Genomic DNA, 18,631 nt, shown 5'->3' with positions numbered 1-18,631 from the left:
CAGGGTGAAGCTGGAGTGTAATTCTGCGAAGGAGCGTCTTATTTAATGTACCTTGGAGCAGTGCATGAGCTGTCCTGCCAGGCGTATGTTCTCCACTCGGCTGGAGCACAGCAGGGACTCGACAAAAACCTGCAGTGGTCAGGGAGGAGGAGAGATATTATGCAGGGAGAGGCAGCGTTTAACCGAACAAAAGTTGTAACATTGTAGCACTCTAGTATTTTATCTGAACTCTGCCTGAGAGCGGTAACACGCAGCTTAATGTGTGAATTACAGACCACAGTGTCACCCAAGGTACAAAATGAAAATGCAGGCACATTAACACATTTAATTACACATTTAATGTTAGTACAAGTCCTAACAGTCTATGGATAATGCGTGTTTTGCATAAAACTGTATATAAATAATGGACATGGCCTCTGGGTCTACAAGATAACGCTAATGAGGAACTGCTCTAAACAAGCGTTTGTCCCATTAGCCAGCTGAAGTGAATATTCTTTGCCAAAAAGTTTACAAAACCCACAATAAAACTTTTTGTTACGAGATTGTGATCACACTTGCTAATTTCAAGTTTTCCGCAGTACAGCCTGATGTCAGTTTTGAAAATTATGAACTCAACTGGAGTGAAATAAATAAATATAAAAAGTGTCTTTGGTTCCTCAGTGAGATCCACCTGTCTCTAGCTAAAATTAGAATCCCAATTAAAATCAGAGTGAATACTGGATGCACCTTGCCAACACAAATTTTCCCAATATTACTGAAGTGTTTTACCTGATGGCATGTCTCTGGTTTTAGGCAAGTGTAAACGTTCTGCTGCATATCCAGCAGGTCCTGTAGTAGAACTCTCCACATATTCTCACTCACTGGAGGGTTTCTGGACACACACAAACATTCAGCATGTTTATGGCATTTATCTATGTGTCTATTCATACATGTGTACTTTTCAAAGCTCATACTTGCGGCCGGTGTGACGACACAGTTTCACCATTAGCTGGTGGGCTTCCTCGTCATTGTTCTGGCTGTTTTTCACATACGAGATGGGCTTCTGTAGACCATGTTTCTCCAGAACCTCAACCACACTGTTAGGCATTGGAATAGATGGACAAATATAGCATGTAATCACTGTTGTCATTAAGGGGGAAACCGCTAATATGATCACACAAACTAAGATTAGGAAAATCACACAATGAAACCACAACAAAAAAACAAAAGTTGCATTTTTCAAAACGTTCATTCAGGAAAAACAAAAAACACAAAGACAGGATGACTGGCATCAGTAAGCGTCACAGTTGGAAACGCCAAGCAAGACAAAAACATGGCAAAATGAAACCTGTGAGCGATCCAAGGGAGAGAGACAGAAGACATGTAAACTCTAAGCTGTTCATTATTTTGGCAGCAGAAAGTCATTTGCGAGCCGTGGTGCAGATGGAGCAAACGTAGAGCAAGACTGAAGAGCAGCGTGATAAACTACACGTCAAAATGACAGCACCTAGGAGCACGTGAATGCATGCAGTCTTATATGACCAAGGGACAGAGAAACAGTGAAAGCGTGTGTGCGTGTGTGTGTGTCGGTGAGGGATTAGCATGGCACCACCAGCCTCAACAGGGTCGTGCTGCTACAGATGTTCACTCTCTGCTGCAACTCATTACCATAGTAAACAGGTGCCTCTGTATGTGTGTGTGTGTGTAGCTATATGTGTGTGAGTGTAAGACATATAACAAGCCCTGATATTTACAACTGTGTTTGTGTGTACATGTTTGCTCAAGTGTGAAGTGTTATGTGTGTCCATGTGTGTGTGCGTGTGTGTCGGAGGAGGGGGGGGGTCTGCATGTTCCTATGCACATATTAATGCGCCAGCAAGTGGTAGTGGCAGCAGCTGAAAACGGCTTTCATTCTGGAGGCGCTCGGCAAGAAGACACTTTGCATTTACTGCCTGATTCATCTGGATACGAGCGTGTGAGTCACTGTGCTTCAACACAAATGTACACGAACACACTACCCCCACCTCCCACCCCGAGGTGTGTTTGTGCATAGCTGCGTATGTCTGTGTGCAAATATGTGAGTAAACTTGTATGTGAAAGGACACACTAAGCCTTAACGCTGCTTCCTGTTGCTGCTTCCTCCTCCTTCTCATCATCATCATCCACATTCCCATTTCCTTCAGGCTCCTGCCCTCCTTCCCTCCCCCAATCCCCACCTTCATCCTTCCTCCTCATCAGTGCCTTGTGTTTGCAAGTTCACCCTGAGGAGCAGGGTGGATGAGAAAGAGAAAGAGAGACAGAGGCACACTGCCGATTTAAACCTGTAACAGAGAAATTGCCTGAGCTTGTGCCAGGGGACGCACACCGGACGCTTGATACTGAGCATGTGCGTAAGTTGTATGTGTACCCATCCAAGCAATAAGTATTTCTACACATTGAACGTTTCCCAAGCATTGCAGCAATAATCACAAAAACTAAAGGGCTGTTCCTCCCAGCAATTTATGTGCCCTGCCAATAAATACAGACGAGAAATATTGGAGTGTGAATACTTAAGTTTTTTGGGGGGTTTTTAAAAGGAAGATCAAAACCCACGATGTTAAATCGAGTCTATTAAAGAAAAAGAAAAAGCAGCAAATGATAAAACCAGCTTTGTTCTGTAAATCCAACTGCTTATGCTGACAGAAGATGACAAAAGAGAAGAGGAAGTGAAAGCTGACAGACTGTGTTACTTTACCTCAGGTGTTTCTCAAGTTTGTCCACCCGATCGTGGAGTGATGGAGTGATGTCTGTCTGTGGCCTGTAGAAGGATAAAACACACAAAAAGAGTTGTTACTTCTCTGTGTGTCTGTGTTACTAAAATTAAATTGGAATAAATAAAGTAGAATGCAAAGTAGGAAAAAGATTTGCATCATAAAGTGTACGCCTAATCCCCAAGCGCATGCCTGTGTGCGTATTTATGGCAGTACAGTTTCTACACTGTACCGTAAATGTGTGCGTACGTGGCCAACCAGTGAGGCTGTACTGATTTTCCACTAAAAATAAAACCCCATGATGCTTTGCCTTGAGGCAAAGGATTCTGGGTCAGGCTGGCCTGCGCCCCACTAGAGTACTGACCCTGATGAAACAACCTTCTGTTTATGAGCATCAGTGACTGTGAATGTGTGTCAGTGAGCGAGTGAGGGTTTTTTTTTTTTTTTTTAATGTATCTATTTATTTATTTGTTCAAAAAAAAAAAAAAATCTGACCTTTCCATTTCTCTGCTTTCCCCCCCCCATCTCTGACTGTCTGTGCAAATCCATCTCCAGCTCTAGCTCTTCCTCTTTTTAATACCCATTTCTCCCTCATTCTATTTTTTCCCTCTCCTCAATCACTGTCTAATCCCTTGTCCATTTTTGGATTTCCCACTCTCTAAGGTTGAACGCACGTTACATTCTTCTGAGCAGATTTAGACCTAATTAAGCTGTCTCACAAGAAATATCAGAAAATTGGGTTGAAACTACTAAGTCATGGTTTCTCTCCTAGCTCGCAGAAATCTGTAATATTCTTGGCCAGGGTAGCAATTTTCAGCTTAGTAAGTCAGACACATCACTCCTGAGAGAAATGCTAAATTGAAGGCATTGCATATACAGTACAGCGCTTTGCAGCACTCCTAAACCAAACACTGCAGAAAGCTGGTCTGTCTAGCAGAAAGAAAATGTTTAGTCTGAAATGCATATATGGGTATTATGCTCACTGAAAGCAAAAGTGTAACAATAAAGCAATTTTTTTATGGAGTGTTCATTAAAACTTGCAATTTATTATATAATAAAGCAATTAAATATTAAATGAGAGAAATAAAGAGGGTAACCTGTTCAATATACAGTAAAATATACTGAGCAGGACACAATTCTGCCCTGTCCAGTACACAGTTCTGAGTACTTTAAGTTCTGCACACTATATAGCCAAAGAAAAAAAAACTGCACCTAGCACCTGATTTACTGTACAGGAAAAAATTGGTGTGAGTGCAACCCCCAAAATACCGACCATTAGATTTACAGACGATCTGTAAAAGTTCTGGTTGTTTCTAAAAGCAGCTGCAGTCAGTTCCTTCATTTTAATATCAAGCGGCATTAAAAGGCGATGCAACTAGCAGTAAACTACGTGTCGCAAACATAAGTAAATCAGTTCTATGCATCTTATTTAAATATTCTCCTCTTTTTACTTTGCGCCATGAGGAAAAAAAGCTTGTCATTGTGCTCTTTTTGTAAATATCTTCTACTTTCTTGGTACTTTTAAAAAGAAACAGATGAAATAAACTTTTTTGGGGGGAAAATTAAACTAAGTAAAACAATTTTGCAAACTTGGAAAACCATATTTAATTAAATTAAAATATGCCTGATGGCATTGATGGGCATGTTTATTGAGACTGTGAGTCAACAGCATTCAAACAGTTCTGTGTTTTTATTGTAATAACTGCACTGATTTCTATAAATGTTGTCTCTTTCATATCCCTACATATAATAACAATAAGAAGAAGAATTAAAAAGACAAAAATTAACACTGAATCTAATAAAAACTAAACTAAAAACAAAACAAAGAAAATAAATAAATAAAACCTCATTAGATGATACAAAACAATAATAAGTCTGCTAACAATTTTGTCAATGAGAAGCTTTTTAATATTTAAATGGATCATGGGTTAAAGCAAAGTATATATTTGAGGAAAAACTAGCAAGCTAAATACACTGAAAAGTAATAGCAGTGCTCATATTTGGATGAAACATCTACATTTATCAATGTAAACTTCCCTGACAGTAAAATACCTAATATTAATATGGGTGCTAGCAATGTATACATTATTGAGTAGCTTTTCAGGATTAGCTAGTGTGCCATTAAGGTAAAAACAGATCAAACAATTTGTTTGTTGCTGATTGCTTAGAAATGCTAATAACGTCATAAAAAAGGTTTATGTTCATGTTTTTTTTAAGGAGGGAAAATACATTTTTGTGATTTAGATAAACTAACCCAGCAAATAGCTTAGATTAGTCTACATTAATAATATTATGGAATATTATGGATGATAAGGAAAAGTGGAAACCAGAACATCAATGATGTAGTAGCTCATCTGACTCATAATCTATCACAATTCACAGGTTATTCCTCATAAAATGACAGATGCGACCTTGCGACCTTGGGTGGCCATCATTGGGTGATCAGTGTGTGCAAGTTTAACTAAATTCTGACAAATATTCTCAGAGTGGCAAATCTTATGAATTGTAAATGGACAGATGGATGATTGATACCTCACCATGACATGTGCTAAAAAATGTATCTTTAATTCACAACTTTAAAATGTAAAACCGACACACCTATCTGTCTGTGTTACACTTCCTCAGTGTAGTGGAAGGCTGCACTGCGGCTGAAATCACGTCCCCAACCAAACATTGCTTGTTGCCCATAACAGTGACTTATTTCAGTACAGTTATCCCCCACTGTGGCATTATTTGAAGGAAATAAATACATGCCACTCACAGCAATGCATATCAAACTGGAGCTACGTGAGCCAGTTGCAAAAGGAAAAAGATCTAATTGCTGAAAAGCATGGCTGTCATATTGTAGCCAGCGAACAATAAACAACAAAGCTCGCCAAAAGTGGTCATTTAATTTCTCAAATAATGTGCACACTGGATGGATAATCCTTCCAAGAATAAGTCATTAGAATTAATTTCAGCTACTCTTGACTCTCTAACGGTCCACTTTATCAACAATTTTCTCTTTTGTCCCCCCCTCCCATGCTCAGTCCTTCACTACCCGCTCACTCTCCTTCAAATGCACTACATACCCACACAGCCTCATGGGGAACCTAAAGGACAGCCTCTCTTGCTATATGAAATAAAATGTGCTGCAGAAGAGGTGGGGGAGAGAAAGGCAGAGACAGCAATACCATCAGGTAGGAAATACTGTGTAGACTGTAGCTACGCTAACTGATGGCTCCTTGGAGTCAGAGCTAAGCGTAAAAGAGAGAAGAGGAGGAGGGAAAGAAAGGTACAAGGGGAGAGGAGCAGAACCTGAGGCAGTAGTTAGGTTTATTGATAGGTCCTAAGAGAGATGGAAAGGTGAAAGGAAAGGAAAAAGGTGGGTTGCTTGGAAGCAATGTATTCTTGTGGGTGAGGCAGCGCCGGACTGCTTTAATATCCTTATATCATGGCTTATGTAATGTATAAAGCTTACTTCTGTCATTACCAGAATATGCCCAATTGACTTGTTAACTTGTGCGTTATCATGCATGGCATCGTGTGTGTGCGATTTGTGTGTGTGGATGTGTGTGTCTGACCCGTAGCCCCTCTGTGGTAGACACTCCAAGATTTCATAACAGAGGCTGAGCTGGTCGTCTCTCTCACAGCTGTAGATGCACTCCAAAGCGACCTCCATCAGCTGGTCTGGGTCCCTGATAATCTTCTGCTGGCACTGGAGGAGAGAAGAATAAGAGTCAGTATGTGCATATCAATGTGTGATTGACCCCGTAATATATTTGTACCTACACACTCAAGCATTGCATCAATTTAAGCGTTTTCTTCCTCTGGAGTGTTTGTGTGTGTGGTTCATGGCTTCTAATGGCCCAGAGACCTCTCCTTGGCTGCGTCCTTATGGGGTCATAAATACAGCATTTACAGCGCAGGGGCAACAACATCGGCCCTGACATCACACAAACAGCCAGAGCTGCAATGTCTACGTGGATGTGCTTTCATTTTCCTGTCTCTCCATTTATGGTTACCCAAGTGTGACGCCGACTACGCTTGTGCATTGTGTGTGTGTATGTATACGGATACTTGCATCAGGTTTGGAGTGCTTGAAAATGATGAGGGGCAGGGTGAGGTCTTCCTGGGCCAGGCTGACCAGGTATTCTCTGAGCAGAGATTTAGCAGCACCCTCTTTCTGTCCCTCACAGCGATGCAGGAATGGCACCATCCACTGGATGGAGTCTTTCATGTAGCGCTCGGTGCTGGACTGATAACAGAAAGACATTAAGGATACTTAAAGATGCAATTCAGGCAGGATACAAAAAATAATGTGACCTAGTGTGTTGTTGAATAGATTATTCACCTAAAGCGAGTGGTGTCATGGGCTAAAATTCATACTAGTAGAATAATAAGAAACTCTAGTCACTGATTTTATGCTCTTCATTTGTTGTGCTTTACATTTACATGATAACATGATTACATGATACTTTTCTGTTTGCAGTCATAGACTCCTATGGACTAAATTTAGAAAGGGAATACTGCACTGATCACAAATAACAAGGGGTCTGAACTACCAACACATAGACACACATATTTCACTGAGCTAAGCCTTTCTGGCTTTTGAGAGCCTGCTGACATGTCACCAGGTTTCTGATCCAAACACCAAGCAGTTACATAGCACAAGCTGGGCTAATTTCCACAGTGAAAAAGACAGATTTTGCGCCAATCACCTATAAATTTCCTACAGCATCCTCTCCAATAGCAAACTTTGGGAGCAGCAATTTTGTGATGCTGTACCAGTGAAGGCTTTTTGGCATTTGGCATTAGGGCACTAAAAGTAATGACGCTATAAAATGCTTTATAAAAAGCCATTATCAGTTTTTATTGATCAATTAACTTTATAGATTTCAGTAAAAAGAAAAAAATCAAATAAGCATTTGATGCAGCCACCCTTTGCCTTTAAAAGGCACTGATACTCATTTTATTTATTTATTTTTTGAAGGGATTTGGCAGGTAAACTGTTCTAATCACCTTGAAGAACTTGCCACAGTTCTTCAGTGGATTTATGCCATCTTGAATGCCTCCGTCTCTTTATGGCATCCAGACTGAATCCAAGATGTTGAGATCAAGGCTCTGTGGGGGTCGTACCATCTGCTGCAGTGCTCCTTGTTACAAGCCGCAACAGCATGGTTGGTATTGTTCTCAGCTTGTGACTATGAGTGTGTGTGTGTATGTGTGTGTGTATAAGTGTGAGTATCATCATTACGTAAAGTGGTCCAGGAGACACAACTACTACTAAAGGTGGTTTTACTTTGTCTTAATGTGTCTTTCTGGGTGGTAGTCGATATCAAAATGAAGACAAAGTTTAACCCTTCATTGACCAAGATTTATACATTGCTAATGTACTTTAGTTTTTACATTTGGCTGTAAAATGAATGAAATCATTTCAGATCTTTCAGGAAGCATTTGTGCACATTGTAAAATCTTGACACAGCTGATTTTTTTTCTGTCCATGTTCAGACAGCATTATCTTGTGAATACTTTCTGCTACCATGATTCACCTCATATCCCCAGAAAGCGAGTCTTTGCTTCTTCTGGCAAATTAAGGGTTAAAAGTGAATGTAGTCCAAAAGTTTAAACTTTTAACCAAGACAATAATACTGAGACCGTTGTGATCCCAATACAAGAAGGACTCTATTTAGTCCTGTTCTTAGAAGTTCTGTTCTTATTATAGTTTTTATCAAGCTGCAGAATGAATTTGGGAATGATGGGATGTCTGCATGATGGTGCATGATGGTGCAGATAAGAACGCAAGACATGCGTGTGTGTGTGTGTGTGTGTGTGTGTGTGTGTGTGTGTGTGTGTGTGTGTGTGTGTGTGTGTGTGTGTGTGTGTGTGTGTGTGTGTGTGTGTGTGTTTGGAACATCAAGGAAAGTTAGTTGAATATTTTTTTCTCTGTTTTTGAATGTTTGTTAGAAAATTGCAAAGTACTTCAAACCGCATTTACATGAAATTGTGCCGTGCAATTAAGCCTGAACTTGAACCATAATAGCTGCAGTATGTGGGCTGTGCTGTGATTTGAGCAGATGCATGTCAAGTTCGTGCAAGGCCTTGCACCCACCTTGCGACAGCTCTGACTCAGGATATACAGATAAGAGAGCATCAGCAGGAAAAATGAGATTCAAAAAAATAAATAAATAAATAAAAAATACTTGGATGCTAAATGCAAACTTGCACACCCACGCGCAACATTTTTGCTTTGCTGTACTGTCTCTCTGATAAAGAAAGACATCAGACGCAGGCAAAGAGGGAGATTTAATCTAGGCGAGTTTGGTAAACACTCAAACACACACAACCACACACATACGTACGTACACACACACAGCGTCCAGAGGGAGTACCAGTCAAACAGCATGTGTTAGTGCAGTCAACAACATTTGCTGGCTGCCTGCCTGTGTGGCAGATACTACTGGCAATGGTCCTCATAGGCTAAAGCTGGCAGTTATTAGCTACAATTTAGAGGACAGCTCATATTATGTACTCCAAGGGGACTTGTAACTGTAGTACCTGCTATATAGAATAGCTTTCATAGCTCTCATGTTGCTGTTGGAAAGGAAGCTCGTATCATCAAATATGAGTGATTTCAGGAATGAAAAGGAACTAATTTACTTGGAAGCTGCCGTTCAATTAGTCTTTTAAACTTTTCTGTTTGTTGCCTATTCCAGTTGCAATTAGCATAAATTATGTTCTTTTAAGCAACAATCAAGGACAATAAAGTAACTATAAAGTGGAACTGTATGAAGAAATGTAATGGCAGGGAAATGGGAGGCAAGCTTTCTATTTGTTCAGACAATGAACACCCACACAGGCTGTGAAACAAAGCAAGCGGGCTGGGAAACGCAATTTAACAGCGTTGCGTGAGGAAAACAACGTTTGTCAACTGAGAAAAAAATAAATAAATTATTTGTATTCGAAAAGGATAAATAAAGGAAGAAATTATGAAATGAATGACATTCATTATAATAAAGATAAAAACAAAGACAATTAGAAACAGTAAAAAGTTTGGACACACGTACCCCATGCGTCCAAACTTTTTACTGGTATTTTATCTTCCAGTTTTTGTACAGAGTGAGCTTTTCAGTTACCAGACCTGCTGTGCATACATGTTTTTGTGCAGCTAAAAGTATAACAGTTTCTGTGGTGGGGGTCAACCTTTCCCAGTGTGCAGTTAAGCAGGTGGAAAATTAAGTCACATACGTTTTTCATGAGCAGGCGGAGTTTGTCAATGTCGCTGAGCTGCTGCAAATCTTTAAGAGTCAGACCCAGTTCACATGATGTCTCATACACAAGTGTTTCCATGGTGACCAAGTCATCGCATAAGCGCTCCAGCCCGGGGATTTCCCGCTCCTTCCCAAGACGCACCAGCGACAGGGCGCAGTCCACCTGAGACAAGAAACAAAGAAAACCAAATGAAAAACACGCTTGAAAACAGGTTAGAGGAGGCTGACTACATGAATTCTACTTAAAAGTACATTGAAGAAACAAAAAAGACAAGATCAGTGGTCAACATCACACTTTCAGGGGGATATCTGTGTGTGCAGGTGACTATTACTGTGCATAATTATTAGGCAACTTAACAAAAAACAAATATATACCCATTTCAATTATTTATTTTTACCAGTGAAACCAATATAACATCTCCACATTCACAAATATACATTTCTGACATTCAAAAACAAAACAAAAACAAATCAGCGACCAATATAGCCACCTTTCTTTGCAAGGACACTCAAAAGCCTGCCATCCATGGATTCTGTCAGTGTTTTGATCTGTTCACCATCAACATTGCGTGCAGCAGCAACCACAGTCACCCAGACACTGTTCAGAGAGGTGTACTGTTTTCCTCCTTGTAAATCTCACATTTGATGATGGACCACAGGTTCTCAATGGGGTTCAGATCAGGTGAACAAGGAGGCCATGTCATTAGTTTTTCTTCTTTTATACCCTTTCTTGCCAGCCACGCTGTGGAGTACTTGGACGCTGCGTGTGATGGAGCATTGTCCTGCATGAAAATCATGTTTTTCTTGAAGGATGCAGACTTCTTCCTGTACCACTGCTTGAAGAAGGTGTCTTCCAGAAACTGGCAATAGGACTGGGAGTTGAGCTTGACTCCATCCTCAACCCGAAAAAGGCCCCACAAGCTCATCTTTGATGATACCAGCCCAAACCAGTACTCCACCTCCACCTTGCTGGCGTCTGAGTCGGACTGGAGCTCTCTGCCCTTTACCAATCCAGCCACGGGCCCATCCATCTGGCCCATCAAGACTCACTCTCATTTCATCAGTCCATAAAACCTTAGAAAAATCAGTCTTGAGATATTTCTTGGCCCAGTCTTGACGTTTCAGCTTGTGTGTCTTGTTCAGTGGTGGTCGTCTTTCAGCCTTTCTTACCTTGGCCATGTCTCTGAGTATTGCACACCTTGTGCTTTTGGGCACTCCAGTGATGTTGCAGCTCTGAAATATGGCCAAACTGGTGGCAAGTGGCATCTTGGCAGCTGCACGCTTGACTTTTCTCAGTTCATGGGCAGTTATTTTGCGCCTTGGTTTTTCCACACGCTTCTTGCGACCCTGTTGACTATTTTGAATGAAACGCTTGATTGTTTGATGATCACGCTTCAGAAGCTTTGCAATTTTAAGACTGCTGCATCCCTCTGCAAGATATCTCACTATTTTTGACTTTTCTGAGCCTGTCAAGTCCTTCTTTTGACCCATTTTGCCAAAGGAAAGGAAGTTGCCTAATAATTATGCACACCTGATATAGGGTGTTGATGTCATTAGACCACACCCCTTCTCATTACAGAGATGCACATCACCTAATATGCTTAATTGGTAGTAGGCTTTCGAGCCTATACAGCTTGGAGTAAGACAACATGCATGAAGAGGATGATGTGGACAAAATACTCATTTGCCTAATAATTCTGCACTCCCTGTACTTGGACGTTTTAAGGAAAGAGCACTGTCAGTGAGATATTAAACAAGCTGTTACTGTGCCCCAAATTGGGTACTTTCACACTTCCATAATATTTTCAGTGCATACATTCATTCACACTGTGCATCACAAGTACACAGATGGTGTTGTGATGAAAGACCTGATGAAGGTCAAACAGTCGAGTGTGAAACAATGCACTGTACACTCAGTGGCTGCCGTTTTGGCAACGTGGGAGAAAGAACGAACAAATTTCCAGCCAGCTGTACAAAGATCTGTTGTCTCAGGCCTTTAGCTTACATGATAAAGAGCATATCAGCACTTTCATTGTTTAACAAAAGAAACGCGTTCATAAACCACCAACAGCATAATTGTCAACAGTGACGAAAAATTTGCCACGTATACTTTGGGGCCACACCACCCTCTCACAGGAACAGGTTGAATAGGTTGCTGGAGAGTAGAGTCACTACTCCTTCACATCAAAAGGAGCCAGTGGAGGTGGTTCAGGCATCTGACTTGGAGTAGGTATGTCCTACTGGGAGGAGATCCCAACACATGCTATTGAGATTACATCTCTCACCTGGCTGGAGAGCACACTGGTAGCCCCTGTCTGCTTAGACTGCTGGCTCCGCAACTTGAATGGCAATAAAATGTGTCAACAGAGAGCATGTTATGTAATTTATGGAACAGTTTAATAGTTTCATCTTGTGAGTTAGATGAGAAGACTCTAGGGGCATCTATAGAAATGAAATCAAGCTAATCTTGGTTTCACACGCCCAAAGAATGTGTTCCAGGACTGTGCAGGCTCTTTTAGATGTTCTCTTACAGAGTCTAACCTGGATTTCCTCTTCTTCGGTGCAACCAGTGGTTTTCGCCTTGTTTTAAAGCCTCTGTGCTTCTATTGATGAACGTGTGTTAAACTCCTTGAATTGAAGCTAAAAATCTGCACTTCAATCACTTATGGATTGCTCAATTAACATCCATTGTGTTGGTGTACAGAAACAAAACTACAAAAGTCATTATCGTTTGAATACTTATGGGCCAAACTGTGTACACACACACACACACACACACACACACACACACACACACACACACACACACACACACACACACACACACACACACACACACACACACACACACACACTCTAACCCAACTTCTTAACCAAGACACTTGGGCAGAAGGTAAATAAAAAGCCTGTTTGCAGCAATGTTCGTTCAATAAAAATTGTTGCCGAGATAACTGGACTGGGACGTGGAAAAAACAATATCCCGTCCAATCCAAAAGCAAATAATAGCTGTCAGTCATTACTAATATCCAATCATTAGTCCTTCCGCAATAAAACACTGAGCTTTTGGGCTTCCTGCTGCTCCTAATCGATACAATTCCATCCAGAAGAGCAACCAATCAATATGCAACCAGCTATATGCCGGCAATACGCCCAGCCAATTGATGCTCGGCCACCTGTGGATGTTAGCCAATCAATAGCAGATGCTGCTGGGTCCTGTGGTGATGATTGCTTTTTCTACACCTTTTAGAGACAGCGCACGCATCCTTGCTGCATCTTTCCTACACAAAGGCACAAGTGCCCACGGGCACACACACACACACACACACACACAATCAATGCAATCTTGTTGTCTTCAGCTTATCTCAACACACATTACTTATTGTCGAATAAATAATTGCATGTCTTCATTTGCAAAAAGTATCCCCACAAACACACACACATCCAACCCAAAACCCAAATCACCTTGACTCAGAGCCTGAGCAATTAGATACAACGAAAGGGGGAAGTCTATTGATCTAACTGTGAGTGAAGATCCTCCTCGTTCTTTCCACTCCTCCCTGCTCTCCAGAGATAGATTCCCCAGCTAACCACAGACAATTCAGATGTTGAAATCTCACACTTTTTAATTACGACCTCATCTCCATCCCCTCCCCTCGTCTTTCTGTAACACGACCCTCTCTCTTTGTGCTCGCCCCCTCTCGCCACAATGGCAGATTCCACTCTTCACTGTAATATTCCAACTCAATTTGATGCTTCTTTGTCTCTCACCCTCGTCCTATCACACTCCTTTCTTTCAAACAGAATTTTTACATTTTCTCATCAGCTCTGCTCACTTTTAATCCTGTTCCCTTCCCTCCCACCTCTTAACAGTCACCACACTGGCCTCCATTTGAACTCCCAGCCTGCCCCTTTGCCTTTTCTGTATGCCAGCCTCCCCGCGCTCTGTCTTGTTTTCAAAGCCACCCTCTCATTTTGTGCCATTTCGTTGCCAGCACAACAACCACTTGTTTTTAATATCCTTTATTCCTACCCTTTTACCCCCTTATAACTGGTGATTTTCTTCCCCACAGACAGCTCTTTCCATGAGATTGCTTTCCCTTTTTATCTCCACACCTATCTGTGCTGCCCTCTCCTCTTTCTGTGTTTGTAATACACTATCCTAACAAGGGCTGTTGCATCGGCCCAGCATTTATCTCCTCTTTCGGCTGCACTTCCATTCTCTGCTTGTCCTAGCTCGTGTCTCTCTCTGAGTCATCTTGTCAATCTTCCCATCAGTGTCTCGCCTCCTGCCACTTTGTGACTGGTTTAGAACACTCCAGTTTCCTCTGATGTGGCTCCTTTTAATCAAGCCCCATTTTACTCCATTAAAACGCTCTCCCAAGCATAAACAGGGCCAGATGACGAATGGGAGGAGGGTGCCAATAAGAGAGAACAAACGAGACGAAACGTAAAAAAGGGCAGGGAGAAGGGGTGGCTGTGGTGGGGGGGCGCTCAGCAAATGGCAGCAGAGATTTTCTGATGTATTTCTGTGTCACTGCTGCTCATGTGAAGAAAAAACAAAATGTGTGAAATAACCAGAGACGTGAGAGTTCAGGACAGTCCAAAGAGACTCCTGGAGTAAGATGTGATAGAGCAAATGAAGATGAGGTCTAATTAAAACGAACAAGGGAGAGAATGAAAGAGGGAATTGGTGTGATTCCTTGAGACTAACAAAGGCCTCCTTTTACACATGCACTCGAATCGCTCCCTTTCCTTCTCTCTTGAGTGGATGATGAAAGGCGCGATTCCCCAGTTGTCTTCAAAAATGAGCAATGGACCCCAAAATCTCTATTTCGCCAGCCTCTTTACAGCAAGTGGAAGGGATAAAACGGAGAAATGAAGGGGAAAGATATGACTGCACCCTAGTTAGTCCTTTCACAAAGACAAAGAGAGTGCTGTGACAACCTTGATCCATCACTCTGATGGAGGTAAAGAGGGGACGGAGCTGCAGCGTGGATAGTGTGGGTGGAGAGATCGGGCCGCTATAGCGTTTACGTCCCATTACTCCACTAAACAAGTCCTATCAAGTCTTATTTTTCACTTACAGCATCAGAACGCGGATGACATAAGCTTCGGTTTCTCTTCATTAGAAGTCCATATGGCAAATATGATAATAACTGTCACAGATCAGATCAAAGTGACCTTGACTGATGGAGACTGGCAACATCCCCTCTGCAGGCTGAATCCCAGCTTGTCATATTTTTCTGCCCTCATCATCTAAAAGAAGTGTGCGAAAACAATTGTCTTTTCAATAGCCAGATGTCTATTAATTCCTTTCTGCTGCTCCCCAGCTGTAAGATCCAATCGAGCAGAAGGAACGTTACCAGTCTACGTAAAAGGTTTCCCCTAACAGAAGAACTACGACCAGTTGGAAATGATTTGCATCGGTAATAAGGGACGAACAAACTAATTATAAGTTGCAAGGTCACCTGATCATTTTAGTCTCTAAAACAGCTTGGATGCTTGAGGGTTAAGGTTGAGATTACAAATAAAGGCTTTGTAAGGCCACGAGAGGTCAGCAGGAAAACATTTATTGCTATTACAGTCTGCAAGGTCAGGTAAAAAATTCTGCTGTCATAGGAAGGGTAAGATGCAATAGCTACTTAGATAGCACCCATGCTTGCACTTTTTTAATCACATGAAAATCAAAATAGCTGCAGAAAGGACTTTTTTTAATGCTTCTTACTCTGCACCCTAGCTCAATCACTGCTACAGTTTTTGATTACCCAGCAAGCAGTTGTTTAGAGTGGCACCCTAAATCGGCATATACACGAGGAGAGACATGACATAGTGAACAGCAGAGAACTGCCCGATGACTTGCACCATTACAGCGCAGTGTTACCTAGAGTACTGTGCAAAAGTCTTGAATCACACGTCATTTCATTACATTTTGCTTCCAGGTCAAAGTAAGAAATGTTTTAAAGTGCTCTGGAGCAACAGTTCTTGGCTGCATTTTTTTTTCTTACTGATTTTCAATCCAGTCCTTGTACTCGACTATTTTCAGAAGAATGTTTTTGTCTGTTAAGCCACTAAACACTGACCTTTGAATCATTCAACCATAAAAAAGACACCTAGCTCAAGCAATGAATGTTGTGTCTACACATAACAGACAACTTTGTATATATACAAAAATTGTATTATTAGGCATATTTTGACTAGTGGAAAGAAGGAATGGTATGACAGGTATAAAATAGCATGAACTAAAAATCAGTGGCAAGAGGTCTAATGGAGTGATAAATACAAATTTGAAATTTTTGGTTGAAATCATTAACACTATGTACAGAGGAGGTCAGGAGAGAGGTACAGTCAGTGTCTAAGACCATCTCTAAAACACGGTGGAGGCTCTATCATTGTTTGGCGCTGCATTTCAACCAGTGGTGTTGGAGATCTTCTCAAATGATGGAGTTAGCTACCATCAGATTTTCCTTTTGTTCCACCATACCATACCATCTAGAAAGCATTAGCAATGGATTCATTTTTCAGCATGACAATGAACACAAATACACTTCCAATCCCGTAAAGCATATGTGGATAGAAAAACATAAAAAGGAACGTTAACAGTCATTGATTGGCCTCCCCAGAGCTCGGACCTCAACATTACTGAAGAAGTGTGGGATCATCTCCACAGAGAACAAAAGGCAGCCAACATCCAAAGAAGATTTTTGAATGTTCAAGAAGCCTGGGAAACTATTCCTGAAGACTACTTATAAGAAAGCTTGCTGAAGGTAAGAATACCAAATATTGACTTTCAAGCTCATTAGAATTGTTAAAACTCTGGTTTTGCCAAATTCCCTAGAAAAATGTGAAAGAAATGAGGGGTGGCTCAAGACTTCTGCATAGTAAAACATAAACATATAGTGACTGACTGTAAGCTACAAGCTGATACGCAGAATGTTTGTACCTGTCTGGAGCAGGAGTCGATATCCTGGGCTCTGCTAATGTACCAATCAGTAAGCAGCTCTATGGAGGGCGTGGCTGTGCGGAATCTCAGCAGGTCTGGGGCTTCGTCATACAGGAAACTGTCATCGTCAAACAAATTCTGCTCCAGCACCGCTCTTAAAAAGAAAAAGACATGGATGAAGAGTGGTGTTTCCTTGCATGTGCACTTTATTCCTTTAATGATTTTTAGCTAGTCAGCTAGAGCAGGAACAGTTAGTGAGAGAAAAAGGTCTTTTATTTTGGCGATAATTCATAGTTATGTGTTTATCAAAAGAAAAAAAAAAATCTTACAAACAGATTAAAACAATGCACTGATACAATTCTTTTTTTGTTGAGCCAAAAGCCAAAGCCTAACTCCTGTGCCATAAACCTATTTTGTTGCCCAAAAACATAGCACAGAGGATCGTGCTGCTGTGAATAATCACAAAAGGAACTGATCTTCTGCTGAAAATGTTCCCCTAAAAATGGACGATTTATCTACTACCTACAGTGCCCCGCTGCTTTAGGAAATTACTTGTTTGTTTGCTTCTTTTTTTTCTTCCTTTTTTTTAAATGAAAGTAACACATTTGTGAACGAGATGCACGGGGAGAGATGCCCAAATATTAGTATTTAAAGACAGTTTAACATAGTAGGATTTTTGATAAGAAAAACACAGAATATCACCTGACTCAACGGTAAAGGAGTTGAGCAAAGAGAGGGGAGAGAGATAAGGAGGGAAACAGAAGCTGGAAGAGCACAGATATAACATAGCTACAAAAAAAAAAAAAACACTGCCTTAAACCTAGTCGCCAGGAATGTTGCTCCAATCACATTATCAAACATTCATCCTGTAATTCCCAGCCAAATATACAACAGTATGCAACTGCTGTTATGACTCCCCACAGACGAGCAACAAAAAAAATAAAAAATAAAATTGTAAATGAAGCCTGGCCTGCCTACAGAAGCAGGCAAATGGCATAAATTGGCAGTGCAACAAGATTTGGTATTAGTTGGTTATGGCTGTGTTTAACATTTGGATAATAGGATGTCATGTTTTGTTTCACAAAATGATGCCAGCACAAGCATCTGGCCTGTTTGGAGCATGAATTTTAACAATTCTACACTGCGAGGGGCTTTGTTATCCCGGGTACGGGCTGAGTTAATTATGACGCGTTACGTCACATTTGTTTAACTGTTGGCTTTAATAATACTTTATGCACAGAACTAGAATGCAGTACATTCGCCTCAGGGGTGATGCAACCTGTTTACCTGCACTCCTCTGCCTCACACCAGTCCATCTCTCTGTGTCTCTGCTCGTCCCACGGAATCAACACCAGCTCACCTCTGTCATCCAGACTGTAAATGAAAGAAAATGAAAAAAGCAAGATATACGAGAGGACAGAAGGAGAAAGACAGCAAGAGAGAGGGGTCAGTTTTTAGGAAAAAGCACACCAATACCCCATAAACCGCAACACGCGACATCTACCCACCCAGGCATAATGGGGACCTTATAAATCAGCAAAGGCATTTACTGTCTCAAAGTAAACATGGCCATAAACTACAGCAAAACTAGAGAGCAAGCAACATATGGGAAATGGAAAGAGCAGAGTATAATAAGAAAAAGAAATGGGAGGAGGCAAAAAAACAAAATCACAACAATAAACAAGTCAAAGAACTTCTGAAGAGAGTCTGAA

At 41.1% G+C, this 18,631-nt stretch overlaps 1 protein-coding gene across 1 annotated transcript in view; it reads right to left on the bottom strand.

Annotated features, from left to right (window-relative positions):
• Positions 1-18,631, bottom strand: part of nbas (NBAS subunit of NRZ tethering complex) — a 181,837-nt gene that overhangs the window by 122,611 nt on the left and 40,595 nt on the right. Inside the window, exons 22-30 of the mRNA XM_031726216.2 lie at positions 18,207-18,293; positions 16,920-17,073; positions 9,957-10,142; positions 6,793-6,966; positions 6,293-6,426; positions 2,714-2,776; positions 954-1,076; positions 769-871; positions 52-129 (exon numbers count right to left, since the gene is read on the bottom strand). Coding sequence (XP_031582076.1) covers positions 52-129; positions 769-871; positions 954-1,076; positions 2,714-2,776; positions 6,293-6,426; positions 6,793-6,966; positions 9,957-10,142; positions 16,920-17,073; positions 18,207-18,293 — 1,102 coding nt within the window. The remainder of the gene's footprint in view (positions 1-51; positions 130-768; positions 872-953; positions 1,077-2,713; positions 2,777-6,292; positions 6,427-6,792; positions 6,967-9,956; positions 10,143-16,919; positions 17,074-18,206; positions 18,294-18,631) is intronic.

The sequence above is a fragment of the Oreochromis aureus genome, linkage group 15, assembly GCF_013358895.1.
Source record: "Oreochromis aureus strain Israel breed Guangdong linkage group 15, ZZ_aureus, whole genome shotgun sequence".
Taxonomy (NCBI): domain Eukaryota; kingdom Metazoa; phylum Chordata; class Actinopteri; order Cichliformes; family Cichlidae; genus Oreochromis; species Oreochromis aureus.
Note: the sequence above shows the minus strand (reverse complement) of the source record. Positions and strands in the feature narration are given on the sequence as shown.